This window comes from Pelmatolapia mariae, linkage group LG16_19, assembly GCF_036321145.2.
Source record: "Pelmatolapia mariae isolate MD_Pm_ZW linkage group LG16_19, Pm_UMD_F_2, whole genome shotgun sequence".
NCBI lineage: Eukaryota > Metazoa > Chordata > Actinopteri > Cichliformes > Cichlidae > Pelmatolapia > Pelmatolapia mariae.
The window spans coordinates 39,788,961-39,813,113 of NC_086241.1; the positions used below are offsets into that span (position 1 = coordinate 39,788,961).

At 43.2% G+C, this 24,153-nt stretch overlaps 1 protein-coding gene and 1 non-coding gene across 2 annotated transcripts; one reads left to right on the forward strand and one right to left on the reverse strand.

The window, feature by feature from the left end:
- Positions 1-13,037: 13,037 nt before the first annotated feature.
- On the reverse strand, positions 13,038-13,120 carry trnal-cag (transfer RNA leucine (anticodon CAG)). The gene has a single exon. It is a non-coding gene; the product is annotated as a tRNA-Leu (tRNA).
- Positions 13,121-13,541: 421 nt separating this feature from the next.
- On the forward strand, positions 13,542-23,530 carry dio2 (iodothyronine deiodinase 2). Its single transcript, XM_063500152.1, has 2 exons — positions 13,542-14,875; positions 20,827-23,530. The coding sequence occupies exons 1-2, from the start codon at positions 14,654-14,656 to the stop codon at positions 21,385-21,387; spliced, it is 783 nt and encodes a 260-aa protein (XP_063356222.1). The 5' UTR covers positions 13,542-14,653; the 3' UTR covers positions 21,388-23,530.
- Positions 23,531-24,153: the final 623 nt, after the last annotated feature.

A 24,153-nucleotide genomic window follows, 5' to 3' on the forward strand; every position in this document is an offset into this window, starting at 1 on the left:
CCCGTGGTTCCTGTTTCATGGCATCGTTGTGTTTTTGACCCTGTGCACACATGATCACATCCAAGGGTCTGGGCCTCTGTTAAACTGCTCAACTCCAAATTTGTTTGGCCGGGCCTTTGCAAATCTGTTAGGAAATGGGCGGCGGCACACGTTCCGTGACACCATGCAAAGGTCCATGAGCACACTAAGGCACCTCTTCAGCCGTTTCTCATCAATAGCAAACGTTTTGATCACGTGCACGTTGATCTGGTTGGCCCCCTACCACAGTCACAAGGTTTCACACACCTTTTGACTGTGGTTGATCGCACCACCCAGTGGCCAGAGGTGGTCCCCCTGGCATCTACGACCGCGGCAGTGGTGACCAAGGCAGTTTTGTCGACTAGGTTTCACATTTTGGTCCCCCTGCTGACATTACGTCCGACAGGGGCCCCAGTTTGTTTCGGAGCCTTGGTCTGCCGTGACTGAGAACCTGGGGGTCAAGATCCACTGCACCACTGCATACCACCCACAGGCTAACGGGATGTGCAAGAGTTTCACAGGTCGCTTAAGGCTGCGCTCTACACTTCTTTAACTGATGACGGCTGGGTTGACTGCCTCCCATGGGTTTTGCTGGGGCTGCGCTCTGTGGTTAAGGGGGAACTTGGTGCCTCTCCAGCCGAAGTGGTCCTCGGTCAGCCTTTCCGTGTCTCTGTGGAATTCTTGCCCAAGAGCCCCTCACCGTGCTCCCGTTCACTGGTGTTGTCTCCTCACCCTCAAGTGGACTCATTTTGTGTTCCGGGTCCGGTGCACCATTGCCTGCCTGACACCTTTGTCCTGAAGACTTTAGAGACTTTTAAGTTTGTTTTTGTCCGGCACGATGCACATAGGACACCACTGCGTCCGCTGTATGACGGCCCATTTCGGGTCCTTGGATCGGGCCAGAAACACTTTGTTTTGGACTTCAGCGGGTGTAGGGAGACTGCATGTGTGGACAGACTTAAACCGGCCCATGTTCTTGTGGACAATCAAGTAGCACCGGCCCAGGCCCCCCGCCGCGGCCAGCCTCCTTCCACAGGATTAATGGACTCTGGTTTTCCCTCTAGCAGCACCTCTCAACTGCCAGAGCTCAGGTTTTCTTTAGTCTTTCCTGGCTGCCCACGGCGGTCTCATCCTCAGGCTAGGACTCCCTCTACCAGTTCTTTGCCTCCCAGGTTCACCCCTTCTGGCTGTTTGCTTAAGCCCACGCCAAAACAACAAGGAAACACTCTCTCTAGAATCAAAACAAACCCCCACTCTCTCTATTCCCCAACTCACGCCCCTTTTTCCCAGACACACCAACAACACACTCTGTAACTCCCATCCCCCCAAAACTTTTTTCTTTTCACTAGAAAAAAAGAAAGGACAGAGCAAATTAATACTAGGGCTGGGAAATATGAGGAACATCTAATATCACTATATTTTTTGGCTATATCCCGATACAATATATATATTGCGATATGTCTTTGCCACAGGTACCAGGGGGCAAAACTGCAGTTTAAGCCTCAGTGAAGTCAAGTTTTTTTATGTAAAAATCGGGATGTGTGGTATCCACAGAAACCTCAGAATCTCAGCCAAAGCTCATATAAGTAATTTCTTCAGCCACCAAACACAGCAAAAACAACAAGCAACTAAGTGTCAAATGAGTATATTCAATATATCCAAAGATACTGAATCCCAAGTTGCCCTCCAGGGTATTCATTGGTGAATGAATGCATGTGATGTTAGACAAAAAAGGACCTAGTTGAGGAAAACGAGCTTGCATTATTTGTCACAGTCCTGGGTCATTGACCCAGTGTTTTGTGTTATTTGTGATCATTCCCAGTGTTTAGTGTTCTCTGTGCCTCCCTTATGTTTGGTCTCTGTGTTTCTTAGTTGCTCGGTCTCCCCTGTCAGCTGTATCCACTAGTCAAGTTTGCGTCTCAGTGTTACATTTCCTGTTTTACTTTGAAGGTCTGTGTCCTAGGTGAATGTATTGAGTTTTGCTTCCCTTTGGTCTCGTCATGTCTGATTTCTCCCAGCTGTGCCTTTCTTCTGTGTCTCATTCCCCTCATTATTCCCCAGTGTATTTAAGCCCTGTGTTTCTCTGTGTCGGTGTCGCGTCCTCCCTCATGCTATGTATTTCCTTGTGTGCCTCTTAGTGAAGTTTAGTTTATATTTTTCAGTTTAGTTTAGTTTAGTCCTGTATCATTTCTGTGCGTCAGCAATAAAGCTGCATTTTGAGTTCCCGTGTGTTGTGAGTTCTGCATTTTGGGTCCTCGTCCTGCCTGCACACAGCCGAATCATGACATTGTTTGGTGTGAACTGGTGAATAAGGCATTTTGTATAAAGCAGTTTTTGCTCTAATAAAGTAGAAAAGCACTTTAATAAGAACCAGTCCATTTACCATTAAGAACGGGAAACTAGGGAAAATTTTTTTGCCTTTTTTAAAATTATATTTCCTTTTTTATTTTCATTATTGTTTCTTATTTTTAACATCCTTTTTCAGCTCTGGGGAGAATACACTGTATTGAACACCTGTGCAATGACAAATAAGGCATTCTAATCTATTCTAACTCTCAGCATTTATAACATGTTCACCATTGTCTGACAGAAACAAAGTCAGCAGGCTGAATCGTATGCAAATACCATTCAAAAAATATTTGAAAGGTTTCTTTTTGCTTGGTTTTTTTTTTCAGCAGGTGTTGAAGCAGATTTTCAATGCCCCTCTTCTTCTCTATTTTTCTTTCTCTATCCGTCTGTTAACTCTCTTTCCAACTTCTGTTTCCTTTTACAATCCTGATTGTTATAATTTAAAATTTTTAAAAAGTAAATAAAAATCGAATAAACTATGCCAATCAAGTGGACCGGTATAGCAAACACTGTAATGATCCACTTGGAAAAATAAATCTGTTGATCATTTTTCTTGGCCTTCAGATAATAGTTATGATTGCTGCAGTGCCGGACAGGACAGCCAAAACAAAAAAAGAAAAGAAAAAAAAGATTTGAAAGGTAACTCATAGTTTTTAAAATGAAGCTTATTTAGCATGTGACTAAAAGACAACAAAACCCTAACCCTACCTCTAAGTGTTTCACCAGTGAGTGGATGCAAAGGGGTTAAATGACATTGATAAGAATGATTGACAAGGTCACAAAATAGCCAAACAACCAAACGTGAATGAACTCCAACTCAGTCTTTCGTAACATTATATAAGATTACACCACTTGCCCAGACTTACACATTGTTACATATTTGCCCAGTTGAGGCTTGAAATCCTGTTTCTGGTAATAGAGTTCAGCACACTGTGCCACATCTATTGATCTCTTCTCCTCCACGCACATCCTCTTATGTGTGCGCGAGACTTCATAGTTTCCATCTGGGCAGTGGAATAAAGAGAAGCATACCTAACACACTAATTCATTATGAAATAAAGTGGCCTGACCAATTTTTCTTTTTTAAATATACACTGGTTTGTTAGTATATGCTGTTTGTAATTAACCTTTTTAATTAGCCTTATTTCACATGAGATTAAACGTAAAATGGTTGAACTGGTTGAACCTTACCTTAATTTTAGTTAAGTGGAGCACACCAATAAAGCCTGTAAATATACCATTGGGTTCACATAACACATGTTGCTCAAGGATAACTTTATTCAACATTGCATAACCACACTGTCTAAACAAATCCTGCATATTTCTCCTCCCAATAGCAAAGACCAGTCAGTTGTACCTGACTCGGGAATGTAGAAGTGACACTAAATAGCAATGACTTAGGACTTTTTTGGGGGGAGACATTGTTTGCCACAACTCACACACATTCAGTATATCTGTCTGACTTATAGCCGAGTATATTAAAATGCTAACCCAGTTCTGTCTGTCTGTAAATTCCATTTAAAGGGGTAGAAGAGAACCTAATCCTACACATGATGTTGAGGGGTTAAACAAACGGAGTGAGATGTTGTGGTTGGTTGCTCTTGTCTGGCTTTAAATATATTTTTGGAAGACAGTCAAACATTAACTAATAACAGCTGAGTAAACTTTGTTTTTTTTTTGGATTCTACTCATGCAGCATTGCCTTTATGTTTCTCAGTATTATGACTAACACTAAAGCCCAGTGCATAATATGGTGATGAGTGTATTTTTCACATTATTATCGTACCTGGTGGTGTATTCTGAAAAAACAACATTGTTGCATGCAACGGTAGACATTTTGGTGAGTACTTGATATACCAGCACAGTCAGTCAATGTCTGTTTTTACACTAATAGTGGCCTATGACCTGTTTACTGAGTAAACATCTGGCTTTGATATGGAGGTTTGTGCTGTAGAACATTCTAGTTAATGCATTCACGGAATACTGGGAACTTGAGCCATACAAGGAATGGGAAGTTGACACAACAATAATTTTCATCTTGATTTGTTCAAATTTTGATGGTCAAAAGGGATGTAATGATTGGATTCTGTGCCTTTCAAATCTGGTGGTTGAAAAACATGCTTATACCAAGTACTGATCCAATATCAGTATGAAATTAACAAGCTGTGTTCCTCACTGGAAGTAAAAGACTGAAGTCATTTGTTTTAGGCAGCACCAGGTTCAAATTAAAAATGAAATTCAATAGTGTCATTTTTTTCTCTCTCTCTCTCTCTCTGGGTTTATTGTGCAGATTTCATTAATATTAGATGTATTGAGCACATTTGGATTTCTAATATGCTATTACAAACTGAGCAAAAATTGCTCTATTCACTATTTAAAAAATAAAAACAATGGGACCATACACAAAATTAAACATTAAAGAGGCCAATAAGTATTACACCAAAGATAACTAGAGTGAGTGTACGGGAGCAAGAGACAGAGGAGCATCTGAGCCTTTGAGTTGTATTAAGTGGATTTGAAGTGTGTGTACTAATGTGCTTATAGAAGAAATGTTAACCACACAGCTGCTCAGCTAAGTTACACATTACAGACTACAAATTTAAGCTGACATTTACCACAGTCAGCTGATGCCAGAACTCCTGTGAGTCTGAATCCAGCAGTGGGTGATATCATTTGTCCAACAAGTTAGTGTTGATAGTAGAACAGTGCATTGACTAGTAAGGTTAATTTGTTCCTGAGAGATACAACAATGTATCTTGGAGGTCCATGTTATATTGTGCCTTTAAATGGTAAATAGACTGGTTCTTATATAGCACCTTTCTACTCTGAGCATCCAAAGCACTTTACACAACTTGCTTCATTACTTTTTTTTATAGTTTTTTCTTTGCTCTGTGTGCTTTCTAACATTCACACACATTAATACTTGGGATACATGGTGGACACACAGAGCAGCTTCTCTCTGTCCCGACAAAACAGTGTTCCCGTCTTTGTTATGCGCTTTTTCTTGTTCTTTTTCACAAAAACACTCATACAGTTGTGCGCTCCTGCTCAAAACCAACAAAAGCAAATCCACCAACTTTTCATACGTGGACGAGCTACAAATTACACTAAGGAACTGCGAACTGCTTCGGAGACATTTACCACAGTGGAAATGTCTCAGGCGGTGCAAGAGGAAACAGAAGAGGGGTAAGTGCGGAGGCATCCAGAGTAGGCTAGCGGCTAATCCACACAAACCTGCTATTCCCACCATCCTACTGTCCAACATGCGCTCCCTGGACAACAATCTGGATCATGCATGGTTACTTTGGGCCACTTTGAAGTCAGTGAGGGAGTATTGTGTCTTCGTGTTTGTAGAAACATGGCTTAATAATAACATTCCTGACAGCGCCATTCAACTTGACCGGCTAACATGCTTTCGAGCAGACAGAGCTCTCACTGAAGGGGGTAGGACTTGCAGATGCCTGGTGTCATGATGCTGTTGTGGCTTGCAAACACTGTTCACCTCTGCTGGAGCTTATGATCATCGAGTGCAGACCATTCTACCTACCGAGGGAATTTTCAGCTTTACTGCTTGTTGCTCCAATAACAACAATGGGAGTGAGGCACTGAATGAACTATATCAGCATGTCAGTGAGCAGCAGACGGCCCACCCAGATGCTTTTCTCATCCTAGCGGGTGATTTCAATCATGCAGACCCAGTGACTGTGCTTCCCAAACTGCACAAACACATTATGAGGTGAGCCTAAGAACAGCATGGGCAAAGCTGTCACGTGGCATCAGAGAGGCAAAAAGGCAATACTCCAGGAGGATTTTGCAAAGCTTTAGCGACAGCAGAGATACTCAGAGGGTGTGGTAAGGAATACAAACCATCACAGACTACAAGCCCACACTGCAACACCATCATCACAAGAAAACTGAATACGGGGGCTCCCCAAGGATGTGTGTTGAGCCCCCTTCTTTTCACTCTGCTGACCCACGACTGCACACCATCACACAGCTCCAACCTTTTCATCAAGTTTGCAGATGACACAACTGTGGTTGGTCACATCAGCAACAATGATGAGACCTACTACAGTGAAGTTAACCATCTGGCCCAGTGGTGCAGCAACAACAACCTGTCCCTGGATATGGAGAAGACTAAGGAGATCATCATAGACATCATAGAACTCGCACCCTGCACACCCCACTAACCATCAACGGTGCTGCTGTGGAGAGGGTAAGCAACACCAAGTTCCTGGGTGTGCACATCTCAGAAGATCTCTCCTGGTCAAAGAACACAGCTTCACTGGTCAGGAAATTTCAACAGCAACTCTACTTTCTCAGCAAACTGAGCCTCAACCCCCATTATGAGCACCTTCTACAGAGGCACTGTTGAGAGGATCCTTACCAGCTGTGGTGAGAGTCATACAACACAGGACCCTGCACTGGGTCCTGCCAGAAAAAGCTACGAGTAGTGAGAGCAGCGGAGAGGATCGTGGGTGTTTCTTTTCCCTTACTCCAGGACGTCTACTGCACCTGCCTCACCCAAAAAGCTCTCTGCATTACAGGTGACTCCACTCATCCATCCAACAGCTTTTTCAATTTGCTGCCATCGGGAATGCCAACGTTGACATAGAGTAGCTTGTATAAAAGGTTCATGCTAAGGATGGTATAAAGTTCTGAAAAAGAGGAAAATTCAAGGGCCAGTTGAGAGATATAATCCCTCCAGCATGTCCTGGGTCTGCCCTGGGGCCTCCTCCTGGTGGGACATGCCCGGAACACCTTGCCCAGGAGGTGCCCAGGAGGCATCCTTATCAGATGCCCAAACTACCTAAACTGGCTTCTTTCAATGTAGAGGAGCAGCGGCTTTACTCTGAGCCCCTCAGAGTACCTGAACTTCTCATCTCTAAGGGAGAGGCCAGCCACCCTTCGGAGGAAGCTCATTTCTGCCACTTGTATCTGTGATCTCGTTCTTTCGGTCACTACCCACAGCTCGTGACCATAGGTGAGGGTAAGGACATAGAACGCTCGGTAAATTGAGAGCTTCGCCTTTACACTTAGCTCTCTCTTCACCACGACGGACCGGTACAGCATCCACATCACTGCAGCCACAGCACCAATCCGTCTGTCGAGCTCCCGCTCCTTTCTCACTTGAACAAGACCCAGAGGTACTTAAACACCTCCACTTGGGCCAGGAACTCGTCCCTGACCCGGAGTGGGCACTCCACCCTTTTTCAGCTGAGAACCATGGCCTCAGATTTGGAGGTGCTGATTTTCATTCCCACTGCTTCACACTCAACTGCGAACCATTCCAGTGAGGCTGGAGGCCATCGCCTGATTAAGCCAACAGAACCACATCATCTGTGAAAAGCATAGATAAGATTCTGAGACTACCCAAGTGGAAGCCTTCCACCGCTTGGCCACGCCTAGAACGAAACCAGGAAACTACATTGTTCCTCCTGTATCCAAAGTTCAACTATCGGACGGACTCTCCTTTCCAGCACCCTGGCATAGACTTTCCCAGGGAGGCTGAGGAGTGTGATTCCCCTGTAGTTGGAACACACACTCCAGTCCCCCTTCTTAAAGATAGGAACCACTACCCCGGTCTGCCAATCCAGAGGTACCGCCCCTGATCTCCATGCAACATTGTAGTGGCGTGTCAACCAAGACAGCCCTATAACACAGAGAGCCTTCAGGAACTCAGGGCAAACTTCATCCACCTTAGGGCCTTAGGCCCCTGCCACCAAGGAGTTCTTGAACTGCCTCAGTTCCCCTGATGCTGCTTGCTCCATGGAGGACACACCAGTGCAATTAAGGTCTTTAAACTATTCCTTTCACCAGCCAACAATGACGGGTGTATCTCTTTGAGGCAGTCCGAAAGTCTTTTTCCATGGCCTCTCTGAACTCCTGCCACACCTGAGTTTTTGATTCAGCCCCAGCTGCGCTCCACTTGGCCGGTTGGTACCTATTGGCTGCCTCCAAAGTTCCATAGGCTAACCAAGCTCAATAGGATTCCTTCAGCCTGATGGCTCCCTTCACCTCTGGTGTCCACCATTTGGTTCAGGGGTGACCACCACCTCAGGCACCAACCACCTCTGGTGTCCACCATATGGTTCAGGCTGAGCTGTCAACTGATTACCCCCCCCATTGGACAGCACAGTCCATCACCATCCTCCCCCGCCACCATGTCAGGTGGCAGGGGAGGATGGTGATGGACTGTGCTGTCAACTGAGGTGGTAATCAGTTGACAGCTCAGCCCCCCTCTTCACCCGAGTGTCCAGAACATATGGCTGCAGATGTGATGATACGATTACACACACTGCTGCCACCCGAACTTATGGACACCCTTATGTTCGAACATGGTGTTTGTTATGGAAAAACTGTGGTTTGCATAGAAGTCCAGTAAGAGAAGAGGTTTAGATCTGCCAGGCCATTCTTCCCAGTCACGCCCCTGCAAGTCTCACTGTCATTACCCACATGACCGTTGAAATCTCCCAGTAGGACAACAGAGTCCCCAGGTTGAGCAACCTCAAGCACCCTGCCCAGGGACTCCAAGAAGGCCGGGTACTGTGAACTGTCATTCGGCGCATAAGCGCAGATGACTGTCAGAGCCCATTCCATGACCCGAGCAGGGAAAAGACCCTCTCGCCTACCGGGTGAAACCCCAACGTACAGACAGCAAGCTGAGGAGATACTAAGATACCCACCCCGGTCGCTGCCTCTCACCAAGGGCAACTCTCCAGGAGACTGGTTCCAGTGTCCAACCCATGCGTTGAGGTGAGGTGAGACTATACTTAGCCGGTATCTCTCAACCTCATGCACTAACTCAGGCTCCTTCCCCACCAGAGAGGTGACATTCCACATCCCAATTGCTAATCGCAGTAGTCAGGAATCAGTCCTCCAGGGCCTCTGCTCCTGGCTGCAGCCCAAAACATATTACACCCAATCCCTACAGTACCTCGTATGGGTGGTGGGCCTACGTGAGGGTGTGCCCGTCCAGGCCCCATGGACAGAGGCCCAGCCACCAGATGCTCGCCCTCGGACACCCTCCCCAGGCCTGGCGCTAGGGCGGGGCCCTGGTAACCCTATCCTGGGCAGGGTGAACTATTCCCTCGTTCTTCTGCTCATAGGGGTTTTTTGAATCGCTTTTTGTCTGGTGTCTCACCCATGACCAAAAGACCCCGGACACACAAACCCCTCCACCACGTTAAGGTAGCAATTCAAATTTGTTTTTACATTCCAGAAAAAAACTAATTTCTAATTTGATTCTGTCTTGTCACTTCCTGTCATTGCAACCCTGCTCTCCACCACCTAAGAATGTCTGACTTACCATGCCTACCACTATGTGAGAAGCTTCCATGTTAAATATAGTGGTGTGAAAAAGTGTTTGCCCCCTTTTTGATTTCCCCCTTTTTTGTATGTTTATCGCACTAAATGTTTTGGATAAAACCAATTTAAATATTAGACAAAGATAACACGAGTAAACACAAAATGCAGTTTCTAAATGAAGGTATTTATTATTAAGGGGGGAAAAAAATCCAAACCTGCATGTGAAGTAGTGACATGCTGGCTCCTTTTGCTGTGCTTCTGGTCTCCCTTGATACTCACCTTGTGTTTCTTCTTGCATTCTTGTATTGCTCTTGCAGTTTTTCACTTGAAAACCTCACTTAGAACTTGTCTGTTTGGAACGTCACTTACATGTTGCCTGTGGATGCCTCCTTTAACTCAGCTACCTGCTGCAGCAAGAACATTCACTTGCCTGTCCATAACCTGCCTACCCACTCTCCACCTGTCAGCTGTCTGGAACTCTCTTGCTGACTGTGTACTTTCTCCACACTCAGCTGACCTCTCATTAAGTAAGACAAAATCAGGTTAATATACAACTAAACACTACAATACCTACCTGTTGGATGTTTGCTAAATTAAACTCTCTTCTCAGGCAGAGCTATTGTGATTCCTTCTGAGCTGAGGTCAATTGTAACTCCCAGTTACCTGTTTGCTGAGAATTCTTAATTTTTCAGTAGAACTTTGCTCCAAATCTATTCTTTGGGTCCTGCCAGAACCAAACCATAACAATATTTAATTAGCAGGGGAAATTCTCAAGTGTGCAGGGCTATACTCCTTGCTCGGATCTATCTACCTATATTTTTTTCCTTATTTTTGCTATGTTTTTGCACATTTTCTATACTTTTAACACACTTACTTCAGATCATCAAACAATTTTTAATATTAGACAAGAAATAAATAAATTAGCTGTTTTCGAGCATGATTGCATTATTAAGGGAAAATAGCTATCCAAACCTACCTGTATGAAAGTAATTGCCCCCTAAAAATAGTAATTTTTTGCGCACCCTTTGGTAACGAATGCCAAGAATGCCAATCAAGTATTGGTAATAACTGGCAATGATTTTTGTTTTTTTACATGGCTGTGGAGAAAATTTGACCCATTCTTATTGTTTTGTCTTTTTGGTTAATTTGACCACATTCAAGGATTTTTGACTGTTAACTGTCATGACACCAAGTTTGCGAGGACTCACTGGCAGGACGCAGACCAATCAGAGTTTACAGAGTTTATTAAACAAGTTTGGAATCAAGGTAGAAAACAAATGAGTAGATTGAATGGAGGCTAGCGAGCAGGGCTGAGGCAGGCTGGATCACAGGGACTCACTACACACACACACTAGCTTGGAAGGCCTCCTTTACACTAAGCAGCCTGCACAGAAGCACAAAGAAATAATCCAGGAAGGACCAAACATGAAATTGACAGCAAAGCTACTGAACCTGAGATGTTTCCAGAGGTGAAGCAATGACTTGGTGGCAACTGAGGAAAACCTTCAGCCTTAAGCAGACTAAAGAATTCATAGATTACACATGAGCAAGGTAAGTAAATCAGCCTAATCAGTAAATCAATCCTGCCTCATCAGGAGAGTGGAGAACCACAATGAAGGAGCCGCCTTCTGAAAACAAGCCATTAAGAAACCAAAACACACTCATACGGACAGAGAGTGAGAGAAAAGCTAGAAAAAGGGCAAGCCAGCACGGGAGGACCGTGACATGAACAGTATGTTTAAGGTCCTCCCAAAGCATCTCAAACCGATTTTAATCTGGACTTTAACTAGACTGCTCCATAACCTTAATCTGTTTTTAAGGGAGTCCAGAGCTAGACTTGCTGATATATTTTGGATCATTAGCCGTGTGTTTGAAATTCAGGGCCTGAACTGATGACCAGACATCCAAGTCGCCCAGGCCCTGAAGCAGCAAGTTAGCCCAAGGCCATCACCCTAGCACTACCATGGCTAACTGTATGTATGATGTTCTTATGAAATGTGTTAGTTGAGCCCGTTCTCACTCCCGAGGCGTAACATCCTGACGTTTTGTCACGTCCCGCGGCATTCCTGAGGAACGCGAAAGGTGACCTTCCGCGTTGTTATGGTACGCGCCGGGTTCCAGCCCTGTATTGCAGCCTTAAACCTAACCTTATACCTAAGCCTAACCATAACCTTATTCCTAACCTTAACCAGCACTTTAATGACGTGAAGTAGTGTTTTCCCAAGCGATTTTAAGGAAAAGAGCAAACGTGTAGATTGAGTCCAAACGGTTCTCATATGTCCTCAGTTTTCCGATGTCGTCATGTAGGAACGCGTTGGGTGCCCGAAAACGTAATATGTTGACGATTTGTCACCTAGCGTAAAATGTTACGCTTTGGGAGTGAGAACGTGTTGGTTAGTTTTATGCCAGATGTAAGTTCAACTTTTTCTCATCAGTAGTTTTAGTAGGCCAGCCACTCCTGGGAAATTACTGTTCCAAGTTTTCTCTTTTTGCACTTTTCATGCAAATAAAGCAAAATGGTACCGCTAAGGGAGAACACAGCCACCCTACAGAGGAAGCTCAAATCCGCTGTTTGTATCTGCAATCTCCTTTCCATCACCAACCAAAGCTCGTGACAATAGGTGAATATGGTACATCTGAAATGTTATCGTTGTTTAAAAAATACTTGTGTTATCACTCACAACTTTGATTCCAAACTGACACGTGTTGAAATGATATTCACGTCCACGTCACTTTTTATTTATTTATTTAGTTAGACTGTCATTTTTGGAAAGCTGTGCCTCTTCTGGCTTCCTCCTTGGACCTCAGACACAGACTACAGTCAGACTTTAACATTGTTTTTTGCTGTTTTTTGCTGTTTTTTGCTTCTGTCTTTTTCTGTCTCCAGCGGGGGGTAAATGTATCTCCTTATATAGAGAAATTGGGGCGGGGCAGTATGCAGATAATATGGAAATTGTTTGCACAAGACTGTTGCCTCAGAATAACTCCGATTTACTAACTTGCGTGTGGTGGTGAGAACAAGATAGACACACGTTTCATAAATCTGACTGTGATTTTGCAAACTAATTTTTTCACAGGGTAAGTTTGATAAAACTTGGCTGAAACAAACAGTAGGATTGAAAGCAGACATAATAATAATGTATACTTTATTGATCCCCATGGGGAAATTACTTGTTTTTCTCTGCATTTGACCCATTCACTCAATGAAGCAGTGGGCAGCCACTAAGCAGGCGCCCGGGGAGCAGTGACGGTACCTTGCTTAGGGGTACTTCAGGGTAGCCGTTCAGTGGATTCAAACCCCCAACCTTCCGATCATGGGGCAACCACTCTACCTACTGAGCTATCCCATCCCTAAAGGTTGTTGTCAGAAGTGGGATTCGAACCCACGCCTCCAGGGTAGACTGCGACCTGAACGCAGCGCCTTAGACCGCTCGGCCATCCTGACATGCGAGTTACTCAAAATGAAAAGAATTCAAGTGTTGCAATGCCCTGTCAAAGGCAATGACTCAGCCTGACTGAAATGCTCAAAAACCATAATAAACTGAAACAATGTCACAAACAAGAGGGAGGATGTTTTTTCCATAAGAGCTCAGGATTGTGGAGTCACAATTGCAATGCAAGCCCACATTTATAAAGAAACAGACATAGAGGTTACTTTGCGGTTTGAAATGAACAATGGTGAGTTGCTCTGTTCTAAAATGAAACAGCCATGCATAAAACTGGAAAAAAGCCCTTTTGGGAATGTGGTGAGATTTTTGTCCTTTCCAGCTTGGAAGCAGCAACAAGGAGATGAGATTGTGCAGCCAACGATGCATGTCTTGGATAAAAGTTGGAAGAAGAAGCAAAAACATCACTTTCAATCGCATTTTGAAAAATCTGTTGTGTGACCGCAGCGGTTTTATTGGTATGCCACCATTACAGCAGATTTAACCATTAAGGTTACATGTCATATGGGTGTTGCTGTGTTACAGAGCTTAGATGTGGGAGTTATCTTGACTGTAGCTATGTGGCAGCATAGATAGAATGAAAGAAAATATTTAGATGCGTTTGTTTCTTTCTTTTTTAAACAGTTTATGAACTATGACAGTGTGATCCTGACCGTTACACTTCTGGCACACATCAAACTGTTGCATGGTTAGAGGCTGCCGCAACATCGCTTATGCAAAAATGTCTTTATGTTTTCAGAAACCAGCTTATGAAATGCAACAGTGTGATTGTGAATGGGTACACAGACATTAGAACATTATTTAAATTGTATTTATATAGCACCAAATCATATCAACAGGGCACTTTATACTGTAAGGTAAAGATCCCACAATAATACAGACAAAACCCCACAGTCAGCAAGCACTTGGCAACAGTGGGAAGGAAAACTCCCTTTTGACAGGAAAAAATCTCTGGCAGAACCAGACTGGCTGGAGGAAGACGAGACAAAAAAGAGAGCAGCAGATTAAGAAGAGAGATTAATAATAACTAATGAGTAAATGCAGAGTACGCACATATTGAGTAAAAAAAGTTCCCACTTTTTTAAAGTATAGTCACAACCGGCTCACTGGAATACTCCGGAAGAGTATGGAAAGTATAAACATTTTATATTTAGTCAATTTAACATGGTAAAAACAGTGAAAGCGTCGATCTGGAGCTTAGTGCAGCCGCTACGCACGAAGCAGTGGGAGAGAGGAAGGAGAAGGAGGAGACAGTGATTGCACTATTTCTGACGTCAGAATCTTGCCGCAGAGATAAGCCGCGAGGCTTAATATTAACTACAATGTTCCTTCTTTCAAAAAGAGCGACAGCGCGCCAAGGGATTGTCGAGCTGATGAACAGAGACGCTTTGCGAGACGCATTCCAAACACTTTTCTCGTTCTGCGCACCGACTCTGGCGCAGTGCACGAACCAGAGCCCAAACTATGAGCTGAGCAGATAAGAGCTGTGGTGGATGAATTGGCCAGCGGTCGTGTAAACGCACAAACAGAAGATGGGAACGGCGGGCGAGGATCTGCTCGTGACACTCCAGATACTACCCGGTTTCTTTTCCAACTGCCTCTTTCTTGCCCTGTACGACTCGGTGGTTCTGCTGAAGCGCGTCGTTTCGCTGCTCAGCTCTCGGTCCGCCGGCTGCGGAGAGTGGCGCCGCATGCTGACCTCGGCGGGACTGCGCTCCATCTGGAACAGCTTCCTCCTGGACGCCTACAAGCAGGTAAGCTTTTTATTTGGGTAGGGTCTAAGTGCTTCGAGTGCCTCGATGCAGTGACGTCATTCAAGTGAACTCCAAAGTGGTGTAAAAGACATGAAGTATTTCTTAGCGTCTGCTCGCTCACCTGCCTACACGGCCGTCTGCACGAACGTTTGCGGCACGCCCTCGGAAAACTTGGTCGAGGTTTTTCATTGTCTTCGCGCAGATTGAGCAGAACTTGTTTTTCGTGTTTGGAGCTGTGTGTGTGTGTGTGTGTGCGCGCGCGCATACAGTTTACACAAAGGGCTGGCCAGAATGAGAAGCGTTACAGAATCGCATGACCCAATAGTTAATGTTTTATCACTATAATACTGTGTATACGCACGAGTATTATCAGAGCAAATACAGGTTATCACGTTAATCCCATTGGATAGAAACTGGTTGCAGTTCATGTGGAGGTGCAGCAGATGGCCCCCGTCCTCACAGCTGTGTAACTTTATGCTATCAGGAGGCTGCTGCTACAAATTCACTGCTAATGTTTCAAAAAGCTGATTTTGTTATGTTTGTTCTGGTGATACTGTGGCGTTTATAATACGAACACAGAGATATGTGGATACATCACAACCTGTAAAATGAAAAAACATCTGTTGTTCAGCTGCTTTGATCAGACATAATTACCAGGAGACAAATATTTTACCCACAAATTGTGTTTTTTTTGTTTTGTTTTGTTTTGTTTTGTTTTTTTTTTTTGGGGGGGGGGGACTTCATAGTGCCCAGTGTCTCACTATGGAGAGACTTTTCAAAGTGTACAACTTATTGTGCTATTGTAATGTAAAGTATGAAAGAGGCTTAGCGAGGACCCAGGTTCCTCTATGCGTCCACTATGCTATTAGTTAAAAAAGAACCCACTGACAAATCTCTGGGGATTAACACGTTCTGTTAAGCCTCTGCACACCCGTGGCACATCCAGGTACCACGGCTGTGTGGAGTTTTATTTTTCCTTTCAGGCCTTCGTTTACAATTACGCAGTCTACGCCTGACTGGCATCTGTCAGCGTTTCTGTGAACTTTAAAATGTTCAGGAATCTCCTTTAAATCTTAAGGATAAGGAATTAATAAAATTTACATGTGAATACTACACAGCACGACAGCTCCAGCCTGAACGTCATGATTGAGGAGTTCCTATTGGCAGTATTCATTCTGGGAAATATGTCACAAGAGATTAACTTTGGGTCTGTCTCCGTACCCACATTTTCCGTCTTGTAACTGCCAAAGGCCCACTATAAGACCTCGAAGCCTGTTTTACCTCCAAGCAGTTCTTGGCAGATATGCCGCATGGTTCGTTCCTGCAGTAAAGACAAAAGTAAAGTATTTTTCCTGTGCCAAGGCAAGAACCCAGTATGTAAACATCAGTCTGTCTATCTGTCTGCCTACATGTTTCTTTCAATATTATTACGTAAAAACTGACAGGCCAAACTTGGAGAGAATGTGGTGTGCAGCACACAGTGAACGGGGGTCGGCATAGTGCACGTGGTCTAAGGAGCTCTTCAGAGAAGCTCTTCAGTTCTGAAGAACTGAAGAAGCTTCTCGGATGAGAGGTGAAACGTCTTCAAGCAACTTAAAGAAGTCCAGACGCTTTTCTTTCCAAGCTCCTTAGACTACAATGACCTGGATGACTGAGAACCTTCACAGACATAGTGCGCGTGCAGTTTGAAGTGACATTGAGCAGCCAACACAGGTTCAAAGTGTATGTCTAAATGGGGTTTTATTCTTTTCTCTATTTTCTGTTGTATACATACACTTACAATGGTGGAACCTTGTGTTTCAGCCATGTTTAGAGTTCAGTGCTACGCAATCCTACATGCTACCAGTCTTATTACTGCATATGTTCTACTGAGAATGTCCACTGAGATTTGGAAGCATGCTACACAAAGTGTCCGTCAAATAGATGTTAGAATTATTTAATTCATTTAATATTTATAATTATATACATATGTATTTTAGCTTGATGACAGTATAACAAACTGCTTAGTTATGTGAAATCATCATCAGTGAATGTGGTCAAAGCTTCTACACTCTGGTCAGTGGACTGGTTCTTATATGGCACTTTTCTCCTCTGCTGAAGGACTCAAAGAGCTTTATACAACTTACATCAATCACACATTCACTCTCATTCATACACTACCAGTCAGAACTTTGGACACACCTTCTCATTTAATGTTTTTTCTTTATTTTCATGACTGTTTACATTGTAGATTCTCACTGAAGGCATCAAACGATGAATGAACACATATGGAGTTATGTAGTAAACAAAAAACGAACTCAAAACATGTTTTATATTTTCGATTCTTCCTTTGCTTTGATTACTGCTTTGCTCACTCTTGGCATTCTCTTGATTAAGCTTCATGAGGTCGTCACCTGAAATGGTTTCCAACAATCTTGAAGGAGTTCCCAGAGATGCTGAGCACTTGTTGGTCCTTTTGCCTTCACTCTGCACTCCATCTCATCCCAAACCATCTCAATTGGGTTTAGGTCAGGTGACTGTGGAGGCCAGGCCTCCATCACTCTCCTTCTTGGTCAAATGAATCTGAAATATAAAACATATATTAAGAGTTGTTTATTAATTTTTTGGCTACATAATTCCAGCTACTGCATATCCTGAGTCTGGGAACTAAAAAACGTGTCCTATTCAGCAGAGGGAACTCTGTCTTATCTCTAGACTGTGCTTTGCCAAAAAAGCAACGACTAACAAACAAAACAGCAGATATTATATTATCATGTTACTAAATATGCCAAATATATCAAAGACAATTCAACAAATATTTTGAGGCAATAATTCATTCAAAAAGTTTCACACGAACTGATGTAAACTGCTTCTGCCTGCCTGATCACACTTATTGGTGCTACAATCAGCTGATTTCAGTTCATGTGTGGGAGGAGGACAATAGTGGGGCATGAATATGAGTATTACTCTGCCTTTTACTCCAGAGTATGTACGAGAGTGCGATGGACAAGTGCAAACTCCAGGACAGAAACAACTGCATTATGCTGCTAACGCTTTCAAGCATCTGCACCAACAGCATGCTAACTCTAAGCTAGCCAAGAACCCAGAGTGATGTTAAAGCTGAGTGAATGCAGACCCAGCCCATCTGCCGCCTCTGTTTCCACGTGTTCATGGCTCTAAAGTAGAATCACTGTGATGACAGCCTCAAAGGCTGTTTGTGCTGCTTTTCCTCTTTGGTTTGTGCTGCTGTCTTTGTGTTCAGACCTAAACACTAAGAGAAAGCTCACATGTGTGTCCTCATTGGCATAGGGAACATTTAGATTGTTTGTATTTGGGACATTTTAGTTAGGGAAGCAACACATTAACAAGAGAATTCTGAGTAAAACCAAAGTTACTTTCCCTAGTAACTAGTTACTTTGAAAGTAACGAGTAACTTGAAGTAACTGAGTTACTTTTGATAGAAGTAACTAGTAATGTAACTAAGTTACTATTTAAAAGTAACTTACCCAACACTGGACATACTGGATTCATTTTGAGAAAAGTGTTCTGTGTAATACATTACTTTTTTTGAGTTACGACCCCAACACTGGTCACAACAAAGTGGGGAAATGAGCTCACAGCAGGCGATTAATCTGCACGAATGTTGATATGCTACTCAGTGATGGGAGGAACTCTCAAAGCAAAGCCAATGAGAATCAATAAGCAATATCAATAATGGAATTGGAATCACCAAATTCCTATTTTAATTTTCTTTGTTCACTTACTCAGCAGTTTTAAAAGTGTTTATTTATTCATTTTTGTTTATCCATCCATCCGTCCACCCATCTTCTTCCGCTTATCCGGGGCTGGGTCGTGGGGGCAGCAGCCCAAGCAGAGAACCCCAGACCTCCCTCTCCCCAGCCACCTCCTCCAGCTTATCCGGGGGAACACCAAGGCGTTCCCAGGCCAGCCGAGAGATATAATCTCTCCAGCGTGTCCTGGGTCTGCCCCGGGGCCTCCTCCCGGTGGGACATGCCCGGAAAACCTCGCCCAGGAGGCGCCTAGGAGGCATCCTTGTCAGATGCCCGAAACACCTCAACTGGCTCCTTTCGATGTGGAGGAGCAGCGGCTCTACTCTGAGCCCCTCCTGGATGGCCGAACTTCTCACCCTATCTCTAAAGGAGAGACCAGCCACCCTTCGGTGGAAGCTCATTTCTGCCGCTTGTATTTGCGATCTTGTTCTTTCGGTCACTACCCACAGCTCGTGACCATGGGTGAGGGTAGGGACGTAGATCGACCGGTAAATTGAGAGCTTCGCTTTTACACTCCGCTCTCTCTTCACCACAGCAGACCGGTGTAGCGTCCGCATCACTGCAGCCGCTGCACCAATCCGTCTGTCGATCTCCGGCTCCCTTCTCCCATCACTCGCGAACAAGACCCCGAGATACTTAAACTCCTCCACTTGGGCCAGGAACTCGTCCCCGACCCGGAGTGGGCACTCCACATTTTTCTTTATTTTTGTATATTAGCTTATTTAGTTGTATTTCCTCAAAATTACTTCTGTAATTTTCTTTTTTACAGGCCAGTGGGTGCAAAGTCGACTCTTTGACTTGTTTTAAATCACAGCCTCCTATTTTCAATACCAATGCAGAAATGCCTAATCATTTTCTTTTATCTTGAGAAATGATAATTGTTTGTGTTATTCCTCTCACCAAAATCTCTTCCTTAGTAATGAGCCATTCAGCGTTTGATGCTCAGATGTGTGCACGTTTTGGCCCATATTGCTTTTATCCTGAATGAGCCACGATTCAGCTCACCATTTGGAATTTGAGGGACAGACACTCAGTTCAATTCAACTTTACTTATACAGCGCCAAATCACAACAATAGAGCCTCGAGGCGCTTTATATTGTAAGGTAAAGAACCAACAATAACACAGAGAAAACCGCAACAATAAGGCGACTGCCTATGAGCAAGCACTTGGCAACAATGGGAAGGAAAAACTGCCTTTTAACAGGAAGAGACCAGCAGAACCAGGCTCTGGCAGCCATCTGCCATAACCGGTCAGGTGAGGAGGACAGGACAAAGGCACGCTAATGATTAAATACAAAGTAGTGTATTAAGACATAGTGAGTGACACCCTGTCTACTTTTAAGATTAGGCTTAAAAGCTTAAAGCTTATAGATAGTGGATCACCCTGAACCCTCACTTAGTTACACTGCTGTAGGCCTATGCTCACCTCTATAAAGCACTTTCAGGTGATTGTTGTTGTGATTTGACGCTGTATACCTAAAACTTTCTTGAACTTTTCAAATATTGATGGATATTTCCATTTTCTTCGACTTTAGTTTTTCAATGAGGAAGATCAGAATGGAGGACTTTTTTTAAAATATTGGATTAAAACTATAAAACTGTTGGAAAAAAAACTACGCCTCTAAACATGCACGAACATATTGTTACTGTATGACATAAATGTATGTATGTGTGTGTATATGTTAATCTCGTTACAATGATGTTAACGCCATAACTGCATTAATGCGGCAAATCTCCGTTTGCGACTTAATGCGGATCGCCCAGTGCATGGGGCTGCATGGCATCAACGCATTAGCGCAGTTAGCTCGTTAACGCGTTAGCGCCAACCAGCCCCATGCACGGAGCGATCTGCGTTAAGTCACAAACGGAGATTTGCCGCGTCAATGCAGTTATGGCATTAACGTCATTTTAACGAGATTAACACTGACAGCACTAATATATATATATATGTATGTATATGTGTGTGTGTGTGTTGTAGACATAATTATAACTTACTGTCAAATCTAAATCAACCCCATACTGAAATTCCAGCACAATGCCAGATGCTTTGCAATAGCAACAGTTAAACTATACCAGGCCCAATATGCCGAAAAAAGCATAAATGCAAATCGCAGTTCTCCTTCTTCTTCTTCATGTGCACACAGTCTACATTAAGTGTTCATCTCTATTTTACCTCTTTAGGTGAAACTTGGCTGTGAGGCACCCAATTCCAAAGTGGTGAAGGTGCCTGATGGCCCTCGGTGGAGCAGCACCATCAGAATCCAAAATGGGGGTGAGTGCAGACTTCTGGATTTTGAGTCATCAGATCGCCCCCTGGTGGTCAACTTTGGCTCAGCCACCTGACCCCCCTTCATCAGCCACCTGCCGGCTTTCCGGCAGTTAGTGGAAGACTTCAGCGATGTGGCTGATTTCCTGTTAGTGTACATTGATGAGGCTCATCCATCTGATGGCTGGGTGGCCCCTCCCATGGGTTCTTGCTCCTTCAGTTTCCGGAAACACCAGAACCTGGAGGAAAGGATGGGAGCGGCACGTCAACTCACTGAGCACTTTTCTTTGCCGCCGCAGTGTCAACTAGTCGCTGACTGCATGGACAACAATGCTAATGTGGCTTACGGTGTGTCCAACGAACGGGTGTGTATAGTGCAACAAAAAAAGATTGCCTACCTGGGGGGTAAAGGGCCATTTTTTTACAATCTGAAGGATGTGCGCCAGTGGCTGGAACAGAGTTATGGTAGACGGTAGGAGGATTAAAAGTGCCTTTTTAAAATTTTGAAAACAGAGATTATTTGGTTTTGTAAGAATGTGTTGTGATGGTATTCTTTACCATAAAGCTGTAAAATTCAAACAAAGGGCCCCTTTTACCAAAAAAGGGGGGAAAAGGGCAAAGGCAAGAGACAACTCAACCAGCATCTTAATTAAGTAAACCTCACCCTCCTCACCTCAAGCCTTACCTCCTGAACTAAAGTCAAGTCTTTTCCATACAAATATTGTGCATAAACGTGCGTATTTATTTCAGATTTTGTCAGAATTACTTACTGTCAGCAGATCAGACATGCGACCCTCCCATCTCCAGACAGCTGACAAGAGCAGTTAAACAACAACAGCAGTAGCTGGGATAATGTTATTCCAGCTACACACAGAGAGGAAAGATGCTGAGTTTTAGTATTTCTTAGTTTGGTAAAAATGTTATTACATCTCGCCTGATGAATGTGTTATTGAGACTGAATCTCTGGAAGACTGTGAGTCAACTGCTTTCAAAACCTTGAGATAACAGCCACATTAGATCTAGTAAATCTAATTTGATAATGAGCACTGAACACAATCCAAAATATGATGTGTAGGCACAGTGAATAAGTACATACACAGATTATGGTTAAAAGCATCTGATCACAACTGCACATGTACTTTGCATGTAGACACAGACTGAAGTAAGCCAGCCCTTGTAAAAATCACATTTATAGTTGATTTGCATGGTTTGCAAAGGAAGAAGCACTTTTGTTGACTTTATGACCAGATCTTTTTCCAGGAAGTTCCATGGGCTGGACTGCATGGAAAATTCTAGGCAGACGCTCAGGGGGATGATGGGTATTACCAAGTGCAAAATTTATTGTCAGTAAGTGAAGCGTGTATCTTGAGTTCCGAATGTTGTGTACTGAATGTTCGATGGTTTGGCCAAGTCTTGTGAAGTGATAGTTTGGTTAAACTCTTATGCCATGAGTAAACTGCTTTGGGTTAAGGTGAGGTTGCATCTAGCTACATGCTGAACATTCACAATTTCACATTTAACTGGAAGTCATTACCTTTCAAACCAAGTCTTTGCTTTTGGCTCTTTGTTATAAGATATCCATTTAGATATGCAATAAAGATGAACAGTTCAATAAAGTGGTACTAGTAAACCTAACCCTGTCACTGGTGACTCTGTGGATGTTAATAGACCTGCTGTTTCATCTATGTCACTTCCTTTGCACACTCTGAGAAAAGGCTTAAAAGGGTGATCAACTTTTGGTTGAGCATTTCATTTGAAGTTAAAATAAATAACTGGCAGTATTAATGGAAATGCATCAGACTTTGAGCACATTACAAATGTGGATAAAATGACTGTTATCTAGCTATTACTCTGACAACAGGGGAGATGCACTGGGAGCTTTTAGCTGTGTGTGCCTATAAACAAATCAGTCACCTAAGCTTTGTTCATGAACTATCAAGTGATCTGCACCTTTGGTCAAAAGTACACCCCCTAACTAACAGAAGAGCTCTGTTTTGTTTTTGTTCTTTAATTAATATCTTTTCAAATATTCACTGATAAAATACAATTTCTTCACATTAGCACAAAATGTTTTGGTGTGTCGTTCAGTTTTGTTTTAGAGTCAGATCTCAGCATCCTGCATACAGCTCTCTCTCTCATGTCTTGTGAAGAATTCATTTCATGAAGATTTCATTTTTAAATGCATATTTAACAGCTAAATGTAGATGTAATTTCAGATTTAAATTCATATTTCTCAAAATATGAACAGTTGAAGTTCAGTAACGGTGAGGTTATGGGTGATTAAAATCTGTATGGAACATGTCAAGGTGATTCTTTTCAAATGAAAGCTCCTTCGAACAGATGCTTTGTCCTGGTCACAGTGACAAAGGTGTGCAAATGAAAACCTTTGACGAAAGAGTCCACAGCTCAGTCTCTGGTTAGATAGAGAACAGCACCTGGTCAATGTGACGCAGATCCAAAGCATCTGTTTTCATTGTCACTTTGCTAATGTCTCAATGACTGATATCAATAGCTCTATTTTCCATTCTCTTTACTGTACTTTGCCATTATTTGAAGCGTAATGTATATTTTTATATGTCAAAGGAAAAATAAGTGGAAAATAAACATGAATGTGTTTGTGTGGAATTCTTTTATATGTTGTCTCTGCAGCCAGTGCACAAAAAAGTCCATTGCTTCAGCATTTCAAATAAACAGTAATGTTTTTACTGCAAAACTTCAAAAAATAGAGTAGTTTACATCCAGGGATCAAAGATGCATCCATCACTTTCCTCTTATCCTTGTCAGGGTCGGGGGGTGGGGAGCATGTCCCAGGCAGGGTGCACCCTGGATGGGTCGCCAGTCTGTCGCAGGGATGGGTCGAAATTCTCCTTTTCCAGAAATCCAGAAAGGACATCCATTTTATAATGTTTTATTTACTTTCAGTGGGACTTTTTTTTTTACTCTCCAAAAATAAATATGAATTATGAACTCCTACTGTGAAACTGCTAAATATTTTGGCTATGTGCAGCCATGCAGATAAATAACTGCAGGAGCCATTTAAAAAGTCCAAACACCAAGAAAGTTGTTAGACAGAGGGGATTTTTTTCAAACTTCTATTTCCTAATTTATTAAGGAATCTTAGCAAACTTATTAACTAAAACTAACTAACTAAAACTAAAAAGTTGATGTGTGGTATGTTGGTAACATGCAGAAGGTTTGCAAAATGAGGTGAAATCTTGCGGACACTCGCCTGATCTACTAAA